This window comes from Hyperolius riggenbachi, chromosome 2 (assembly GCF_040937935.1).
Source record: "Hyperolius riggenbachi isolate aHypRig1 chromosome 2, aHypRig1.pri, whole genome shotgun sequence".
Classification (NCBI taxonomy): Eukaryota; Metazoa; Chordata; class Amphibia; order Anura; family Hyperoliidae; genus Hyperolius; species Hyperolius riggenbachi.
Window position 1 is genome coordinate 170,856,933 of NC_090647.1, and position 10,632 is coordinate 170,867,564.

A 10,632-nucleotide genomic window follows, 5' to 3' on the forward strand; every position below is an offset into this window, starting at 1 on the left:
TGGGCATCCTGCTCTTCCTCTTCTCTCTCCTTTCTCTTTTATCCTTTTTCTATTGTGTCTTTGTACAACTGGTTTGCTTTCCTACTATGGCACACTCCTGAGCAAGAGGCAATTAATTGAGTTTGTTTACCCCTCTTGTTATTAAGCAAGAGTGGGGGCCTGGGTGTTCATTCCCTTTTGGCAACAGGGTGCACGCCCCAGATGAGCCACCCCACCTATTTAGGTGGTTTTAAAGGACAACTGTAGTTGGAGGTATATGGAGATTTATTTCCTTTTAAGCAATGCCAGTTACCTTGCTGTCCTGCTATCATCTGCATCCAATACTTTAAGCCACAGACCCTGAAAAAGCATGCAGCAGTTGAGGCGTTTCTGACATTTTTGTCAGATCTGACAAAATTAGCTGCAAGCTTGTTTCTGGTGTGATTCAGACACTACTGCAGACAAACAGACCAGTAGGGCTGCCAGGCAACTGGCATTGCTTAAAATAAAAAATATATGGCAGCTTCCATATACCACTCACTACAGTTGTCCTTTAAGGGATGGTTCGGTATGCACATGGGGGTAGCCATGTGTTGTATAGGTCATTTAGTAACTCCAGAGTGTGCACCCTGGCTTGGGAATAGCATATTACTTGTTGTTTATTAAAGGTCATTATTTTGGTTATTATTGATGGTTACTACAAAGGTTATTATTGATGGCTATTATTTTGCATGTTGTTCAAGTTTCTACACGCTGGCAGCACTGGATAGCTGCCATTCTTACGATGTTGAAAATATTGTACATTGAACAATACATACTGCTGCCTTAGGTATGCTTTGAATTTTTTGAATATTCTATAAGTAAAAGAATCTTAAAAAAAAAGTTTTTACCTCGAGTCAAAAACCAAAACAACTTTAATGTTTTTTGGTCTAAAAAAGAAATGTTACACACCTTTTTGTTCATTTCCAGATATCGTTCTTCAAATTCTTCAGTCTTTGCTTTGTCAATACAAACCTCTACAAAACAACAATACACAGTACAGAACATAAGTTACGTGGATGTAATACAAGTAATGCAACACAATCCAAGTATTGAACCTTAGTAGACATACCCAGTAAGTAGCTGAAGTCCACATCTAGTCTTTTCCTGTACGTGAAATCAGGATCTACACCACTACGGTGTAAAACTATTTGGGACACGCATTCTTCTATTATTTTAAAATACTGAGGCCTAAGGAAAAACAGGAAAGCAATTTTGAATTACACAAATATGAAATCTGAAGAGTTGACAAATACATTAAAAGATTACCAGAAAGCATTATTCCATGTCTGAGAATGTTTGCATAGGACGCAGACTAAAGGGGCTCATACACTGGTCGATTTCAGCCATCGAACTAGCAATCGATTCTATATAATTGATCGATCAGAAATCGATTCTATCAAATTCCCCATTCAATTGATTTGCAGCCGATTTTGATAGATTTCGATCTATTTGATCTATCTGACAGGATGGAAAATCTAAGTTGATCTGCTGCTGGTAGCAGATCGATGGCTCATAGAGTTGCATTGGACCTAATGGTTCAATAATGCATTTTAACCGCTTTCCAATAGATTTCATTCTGGAATCTATTGGAAATGTGCTCCTAGTGTGTGGCACACATCAGATGGATTCTTGTCAGATTCAACTTGGCAGGCATCTGCCAGAAATCTATCTGATGGTCGAATCTGCTGCAAATCTATAAGTTTATGGCCACCTTAATAGGACCTAATTTACTAAGGCATTGTTAACATAGATTGTAAGCCTTTGGCAGGGCCCTCTCCCCTTGTGTATCATACTTGACTGTGTGCACTTTACCCAGAATTTGGAACTTGTAATTTTGACCACTACCACTCCAGTTTATGATCTGGCATTGTACTACTATCTGCATTGTGTTGTGTATCTTATTGCTATTACCTGTATTGTTGTATATATTGTCTATTACCTGTATTGTTCTGTCACCCCTGTTATCAGTGTCTGTAATACTATTTATTGTACAGCACTGCGTAATATGTTGGCGCTATATAAATATTTTAAATAATAATAATATTAACCACTTGAGGACCACAGTCTTTTCGCCCCTTAAGGACCAGAGCCTTTTTCTCCATTCAGACCACTGCAGCTTTCACGGTTTATTGCTCGCTCATACAACCTACCACCTAAATGAATTTTGGCTCCTTTTCTTGTCACTAATAAAGCTTTCTTTTGGTGCTATTTGATTGCTCCTGCGATTTTTACTTTTTATTATATTCAGCAAAAAAGACATGAATTTTGGCAAAAACATGTTTTTTTTTAACTTTCTGTGCTGACATTTTTCAAATAAAGTAAAATTTCCTATACATTTGAGCGCAAAAGTTATTCTGCTACATGTCTGATTAAAAAAAAACCATTCAGTGTATATTTATTGGATTGGGTAAAAGTTATAGCGTTTACAAACTATGGTGCCAAAAGTGAATTTTCCCATTTTCAAGCATCTCTGACTTTTCTGCGCACCTGTCAGGTTTCATGAGGGGCTAAAATTCCAGGATAGTACAAATACCCCCCAAATGACCCCATTTTGGAAAGAAGACATCCCAAAGTATTCAGTGAGAGGCATGGTGCGTTCATAGAAGATTTTATTTTTTGTCACAAGTTAGCGGAAAATGACACTTTCTGACAAAAAAGAAAAAAAAAAAAGTTTCTATTTCTTCTAACTTGCGACAAAAAAAATGAAATCTGCCACGGACTCACTATGCTCCTCTCTGAATACCTTGAAGTGTCTACTTTCCAAAATGGGGTCATTTGTGGGGTGTGTTCACTGTCCTGGCATTTTGGGGGGTGCCTAATTGTAAGCACCCCTGTAAAGCCTAAAGATGCTCATTGGACTTTGGGCCCCTTAGCGCAGTTAGGCTTCAAAAAAGTGCCACACATGTGGTATTGCCGTACTCAGGAGAAGTAGTATAATGTGTTTTGGGGTGTATTTTTACACATACCCATGCTGGGTGGGAGAAATATCTCCGTAAATGACAATTTTTTATTTTTTTTACACACAATTGTCTATTTATAGAGATATTTCTCCCACTCAGCATGGGTATGTGGAAAAATACACCCCAAAACACATTATACTACTTCTCCTGAGTACGGCGATACCACATGTGTGGCACTTTTTTGCACCCTAACTGCGCTAAGGGGCCCAAAGTCCAATGAGTACCTTTATGATTTCACAGGTCATTTTGAGAAATTTGGTTTCAAGACTACTCCTCACGGTTTAGGGCCCCTAAAATGCCAGGACAGTATAGGAAGCCCACAAATTACCCCATTTTAGAAAGAAGACACCCCAAGGTATTCCGTTAGGAGTATGGTGAGTTCATAGAAGATTTTTTTTTTTTGTCACAAGTTAGCAGAAATTGATTTTAATTTTTTTTTTCACAAAGTGTCATTTTCCGCTAACTTGTGACAAAAAATAAAATCTTCTATGAACTCACCGTACTCCTAACGGAATACCTTGGGGTGTCTTCTTTCTAAAATGGGGTCATTTGTGGGATTCCTATACTGCCCTGGTATTTTAGGGGCCCTAAACCGTGAGGAGTAGTCTTGAAACCAAATGTCGCAAAATGACCTGTGAAATCCTAAAGGTACTCATTGGACTTTGGGCCCCTTAGCGCAGTTAGGGTGCAAAAAAGTGCCACACATGTGGTATCGCCGTACTCAGAAGAAGTATTATAATGTGTTTTGGGGTGTATTTTTACACATACCCAGGCTGGGTGGGAGAAATATCTCTGTAAATGACAATTATTTGATTTTTTTTACACACAATTGTCCATTTACAGAGAGATTTCTCCCACCCAGCATGGGTATGTATAAAAATACACCCCAAAACACATTATACTACTTCTTCTGAGTACGGCGATACCACATGTGTGACACTTTTTTGCAGCCTAGGTGCGCTAAGGGGCCCAACGTCCTATTCACAGGTCATTTTGAGGCATTTGTTTTCTAGACTACTCCTCACGGTTTAGGGCCCCTAAAATGCCAGGGCAGTATAGGAACCCCACAAGTGACCCCATTTTAGAAAGAAGACACCCCAAGGTATTCTGTTAGGAGTATGGTGAGTTCATAGAAGATTTTTTTTGTCACACGTTGGCGGAAAATGACACTTTGTGAAAAAAAACCAATACATATCAATTTCCGCTAACTTGTGACAAAAAATAAAATCTTCTATGAACTCACCGTACTTCTAGCGGAATACCTTGGGGTGTAGTCTTTCCAAAATGGGGTCACTTGTGGGGTTCCTATACTGCCCTGGCATTTTAGGGGCCCTAAACCGTGAGGAGTAGTCTTGAACCCAAATGACTCAAAATGACCTGTGAAATCCTAAAGGTACTCATTGGACTTTGGGCCCCTTAGCACAGTTAGGCTGCAAAAAAGTGTCACACATGTGGTATCGCCGTACTCAGAAGAAGTAGTATAATGTGTTTTGTGGTGTATTTTTACATATAACCATGCTGGGTGGGAGAAATATCTCTGTAAATGACACATTTTTGATTTTTTTTTTACATACAATTGTCCATTTACAGAGAGATTTCTCCCACCCAGCATGGGTATGTGTAAAATTACACCACAAAACACATTATACTACTTCTCCTGAGTATGGCGATACCACATGTGTGACACTTTTTTGCAGCCTAGGTGCGCTAAGGGGCCCAACGTCCTATTCACAGGTCATTTTGAGGCATTTGTTTTCTAGACTACTTCTCACGGTTTAGGGCCCCTAAAATGCCAGGGCAGTATAGGAACCCCACAAATGACCCCATTTTAGAAAGAAGACACCCCAAGGTATTCCGTTAGGGGTATGGTGAGTTCGTAGAAGATTTTATTTTTTGTCACAAGTTAGTGAAAAATGACACTTTGTGAAAAAAACAATAAAAATCCAATATCCGCTAACTTTTGACAAAAAATAAAATCTTCTATGAACTCATCATACACCTAACAGAATACCTTGGGGTGTCTTCTTTCTAAAATGGGGTCACTTGTGGGGTTCCTATACTGCCCTGGCATTTTAGGGGCCCTAAACCGCGAGGAGTAGTCTAGAAAACAAATGCCTCAAAATGACTGTTCAGGGGTATAAGCATCTGCAAATTTTGATGACAGGTGGTCTATGAGGGGGCAAATTTTGTGGAACCGGTCATAAGCAGGGTGGCCTCTTAGATGACAGGATGTATTGGGCCTGTTCTGATGGATAGGAGTGCTAGGGGGGTGACAGGAGGTGATTGATGGGTGTCTCAGGGGGCGGTTAGAGGGAAAAATAGATGCAATCAATGCACTGGGGAGGTGATCGGAAGGGGGTCTGAGGGGGATCTGAGGGTTTGGCCGAGTGATCAGGAGCCCACACGGGGCAAATTAGGGCCTGATCTGATGGGTAGGTGTGCTAGGGGGTGACAGGAGGTGATTGATGGGTGTCTCAAGGTGTGATTAGAGGGGGGAAATAGATGCAAGCAATGCACTGGCGAGGTGATCAGGGCTGGGGTCTGAGGGCGTTCTGAGGTGTGGGCGGGTGATTGGGTGCCCTAGGGGCAGATTAGGGTCTAATCTGATGGGTAACAGTGACAGGTGGTGATAGGGGGTGATTGATGGGTGATTGATGGGTAATTAGTGGGTGTTTAGAGGAGAGAAGAGATGTAAACACTGCACTTGGGAGGTGATCTGATGTCGGACCTGCGGGCGATCTATTGGTGTGGGTCGGTGATCAGATTGCCCGCAAGGGGCAGGTTAGGGGCTGATTGATGGGTGGCAGTGCCAGGGGGTGATTGATGGGTGGCAGTGACAGGGGGTGATTGATGGGTGATTGACAGGTGATCAGTGGGTTATTACAGGGAATAACAGATGTAAATATTGCACTGGCGAATTGATAAGGGGGGGTCTGAGGGCAATCTGAGCGTGTGGGCGGGTGATTGGGTGCCCGCCAGGGGCAGATTAGGGTCTAATCTGATGGGTAACAGTGACAGGTGGTGATAGGGGGTGATTGATGGGTAATTAGTGGGTGTTGAGAAGAGAAGAGATGTAAACACTGCACTTGGGAGGTGATCTGATGTCGGATCTGTGGGCAATCTATTGGTGTGGGTGGGTGATCAGATTGCCCGCAAGGGGCAGGTTAGGGGCTGATTGATGGGTGGCAGTGACAGGGGGTGATTGACGGGTGATTGACGGGTGATTGACAGGTGATTGACAGGTGATCAGGGGGGATAGATGCATACAGTACACGGGGGAGGGGGGGGGTCGGGGGGGGGGGGTCTGGGGGGGGGGGGTCTGGGGAGAATCTGAGGGGTGGGGGGGGGGTGATCAGGAGGGAGTAGGGGGCAGATTAGGGACTAAAAAAAAAAATAGCGTTGACAGATAGTGACAGGGAGTGATTGATGGGTGATTAGGGGGTGATTGGGTGCAAACAGTGGTCTGGGGGGTGGGCAGGGGGGGGGTCTGAGGGGTGCTGTGGGCGATCAGGGGGCAGGGGGGGGGAATCAGTGTGCTTGGGTGCAGACTAGGGTGGCTGCAGCCTGCCCTGGTGGTCCCTCGGACACTGGGACCACCAGGGCAGGAGGCAGCCAGTATAATAGGCTTTGTATACATTACAAAGCCTATTATACACTTTCCGTGCGGCAATCGGGCAGCTAGTAACCCGCCAGCGCTTCCGAACGGCCGGCGGGTTACAGCGAGCGGTGGGCGGAGCCAGTCCCCGGCGGCTGATCGCGTCACAAATGACGCGATCGCTGCATAGCCACTCCCGCAGCCGCCCCCGCCGATGGGCGTATTGCGGTCGTTTGGGCCCGGACTTTGCCGCCGCCCATCGGCTGGGGGCGGTCCTTAAGTGGTTAATAATAGGTAAAAAAAAAAATTCTCATCTAAATTGCTCATCCCTTTTCCTTTAAATTGTATAGATCTCCATTCAACTCCAAAAAGGTCTTTTCTAACAAATTTGTAATGCATTAGTAAAATTTGTCTATTATGTAACGTTAGCATTTAGAACTTGGTAACAAATCATAGTCAGAGATGCCCTCAGTGCTGGTAAACGTCATCAGGTCACGCCCTACAAGTAGACATTCTGATGGGGAACTGAGAGCCTCACAGTCAGGGGCATAACTAAAAATCAGTGGGCCCTCCTGTGAAACTTTGGATAGGGAACCAGAAAGAGGTGAGTTAGCGCCTCCTGTCTGCCCCGCTAATTTCTGGAGTCGGGCCCCCATCCAAACCGCTGTGTGCCTGCTGCCCCACCCCGCTGCACTAGGCCCCCATTCTGCCCCTAAAACCAGCCCTGGCCAGGCTCCTCACAGGCTTCTTCCCCCATGGGCTCCCTGTCACTGCATCCCTTACAGGAGCGATTATTACGCCCCTGCTCACAGAACTATTGTGCTCCGCTTCCGACACTCCTCAACACACAAACACACACACACTAACTCTCTTTAACAAACAAGCACAGTTGGAAGTGGCATGCTTAGATTTTTTTCCCCACATTTCTGCCTGTAGCATTAGCCCTAATCTCAAGAAAGATGTGCGATGATAGTGGACAGTAGCATGTAGCCAACTCTGAACAGCTTTTTCAACCATTAATGAGTAGTAGTACAGCGTAGTAGTACTATGCTTATACACATACTGGAGTGTGGTCATGAAGAAGAGGGTCCTGGCCAGCAGAGGTGGTGTCAAGGAGTACATGGGAAGCCTCTGAATCCTCCAGAGGCTTCCCAAAACTTAAAGCGGATCCAAGATGAAAACCTAACTATAACAAGTAACTTGTCTATATATCTTATCTAAAGTTTAGATGGTTTACACAGCAAATCTAGCTGCAAACAGTTTTAATAGAATATGATTATTTATTCCTGTGATACAATGACAGCAGCCATGTGGTTTGTAAACATTACAGAGGCAAAGGCTTATCTGTATCTTGAGCCACCAGCCTAATCCCCTCTCCTCCCCCCTCTGCCTCTGAAATCAATGGCTAGTAACACCTTCCCCTCCTCCTGCCCAGACTGAGCTCCCATGAGCCCTTGCTACTGCCAAGGCTCTCTGAAACCATGTGGGCGTGTCTTTTTTAGTTTATAGGGAATTAGGGTATTAAAACAAAAACAAAAAAGTATTTGGCTTGAGGCATGCCCTATAAACAATAAGAAAGGAACACAATTATGCAATGTGTAAAAATTCACCTCGGATCCACTAAGTATCTAACTTTTTTCTTTTCTCACATTTGCTTTAATACCCGTCAAAATAACTAACTACAATAAAACGAAAATCCATAAAGCACTGGAAAAAAAGTTAAAACATATTTGCACATCATAAACTTAATTAATCAAAACACTCAAAAACACAAAACAAAAACTTGACAGAAGGCAATTATAAGTATTCAATTATCTAGAAAGGAGATGTTGCAAATCCACAGGGGACACCCTCTGAATAAAAATACCTAGAAAAAAATGATCTAATCCAATAAAAAGCTGCATGATAGAAAATCATTTCATTTAATTCCTAATTTTATTCTATTATCCCTTATTAAAAATATATGCATGCTGCAAGTAGGGAACAATTAATCCCGCTTAAGATTCTTCTAAGTGCCACGAATGGCAAGTTGTGTCGGTTGTAAAAAGTGACCAGTAGGGTCACCAGTGTGTGTGAGAGTCAAGACTACCTCCTTTCTGCATAAAGACTAATCAACATATTAATGCGAGCTTTTCACTAAGCTTATTATTTATCTCCTCCGTGGTGGGAATTCATTTCTCTTTATTTCATGATTCAAGCACTTATTTGAGTATTATGTACTCATGCACGCGCTACGGCAACTGAACTAATTATACAGAACTCCGTATGCAAAAACAGGAATTATGAAATACAAATATGGGAAACATGCTGAATTTCATGTGTGCATTATTAGCGGTAACAACAGTAAACCAGGAAGAACCCACGTCACCATAACAAATATTTGTAATAATGGGATTAAAGAATTCACGATGTTGACATAACCAATAAAGTCCCAATTAAATGACTGAAAACAGAATATAAACCATTAGGGAGTAAGGATGGTTTTACTACTGCAGTTATTTACATAAGCGTAATCCAAATAATTCCCCATAATGGCTGTTCTTGTGTCAGATTTTATTAGAGTCACGTTCCCATAATGTAAGAAATATCTCCAAATTAAACATGCACTGGGAAGGCTCAATGGATTGATAGCATTAGAAATCAAACAGGCAGCCAAAACTTTCAGTGTAGTTTCGAGCCAGTATGGTTTATTTAGTAAACATTGCAGGAAGGCTATAATGATGACAATTTCTATTTATGGGGGATAATAATAGTAGTGGTGGTAACAATAATAATAATTCATTGTAGCGCTAGTAGTACAGTATAATACAGTTATAGTAAACCCTGATATAGAAAAAATGTGGGTAGTAAACAGAGTCCAGGTCCCAGCCAAGCTCCATAATGAATATATGGCAGTAATGCCTGGTATAGTAAACCCTGATAGAATAGAACTTTTGTTATAGTAAACCTGGTTTTTGGCCCCTTTAGTATTCTGTAACTGGCTATAGTGGAAAGTGGGCGGGTGCATGCCTTATATATGTCAGTCAGACACCCATGATCCATGGTCAGTGGGTGGACTGGCAGCAACTTGTCACCTGCTCGCTATGTGCAATTTACTCTAGGCCTGGGTGGATTACCTCAAAAGCACCAGCCAGTGAGACCTATGACTCTTGTGTAGGCTGCTGCCTGAATAATGAGGGAGTTGCCTGTCATCTGTGACTTGCTTGTGCATGGTTGCAACTCTGCAGTATCATCCTGGTTGCACAGAAATGTGGACAGAGGAATACACTATCAGAACTGTACGTGGATAAACTGGTGAGACCTATGCTTCCTGTGCAAGCTGTTGCTTGTTTATTGCATGTAAATCCATTCTTATTGATCTCCGGGCATTTTGATCTAGCTTAGACACTAAGCTCGCTTGCTGAAGCATTGGGGAATAAAATAAAAAATAAGACTCCTCCCAATTATTCACAGAATTAAGATCCAGTACTATAGTATGCTTTATATGCTTGAGTATAACCACTTCTGATATAGTAAACCACTTTTTCCTGGTCCTTTAGAGTTTACTATAAAGAGATACAACTGTTGTAGTAGTAGTAGTAGTAATAACAATGTAAAATAGATTTGCATTTTAAGCTTTCAGAAGAAGCAATGAAAGTAAAGAATGTGGGTAAAACTCTCTAATCCACATATGGTCCTGGATAGTGACTGTTGTAGCAAGTTAGCAAATTAATTTTCGATCCAGGGCGGCATGTATTGGGAGAAGGGTGCACCTTACACGCCACTCCTCCAAGTCCAGGCATGAGTTTGGCAGAGGCAGGGCCTCACCTGCACCAATTGCATTAATAGGCTGCAGGTCTCATTATATAGTGGGCTGTGCATGGATCAGTGAGGATCCTGAAGGGCTGTGCAGCAGAGTATGCTTGGCCTGATGTAGCACAGAAGCTGCTAGAGTGCTGAGTGTGACTGCAGTACTGAGGTTCAGGAGAAGTCTAAATATAGTAAGTGAGTTGCAAGGAACTGCCTTTACGCCCGTGGCAAAGTATAACAACTCAGAAGCCAGTTACATTGGCCAAT

General features: G+C 42.5%; 1 protein-coding gene across 4 annotated transcripts in view; it reads right to left on the reverse strand.

The window, feature by feature from the left end:
• Positions 1-10,632, reverse strand: part of DIAPH3 (diaphanous related formin 3) — an 847,513-nt gene that overhangs the window by 458,470 nt on the left and 378,411 nt on the right. For all 4 annotated transcript variants that reach the window (XM_068267828.1, XM_068267829.1, XM_068267827.1 and 1 more), the window contains 2 exons: positions 1,091-1,209; positions 931-995 (listed from right to left, as the gene is read on the reverse strand). In XM_068267828.1, coding sequence (XP_068123929.1) covers positions 931-995; positions 1,091-1,209 — 184 coding nt within the window. The remainder of the gene's footprint in view (positions 1-930; positions 996-1,090; positions 1,210-10,632) is intronic.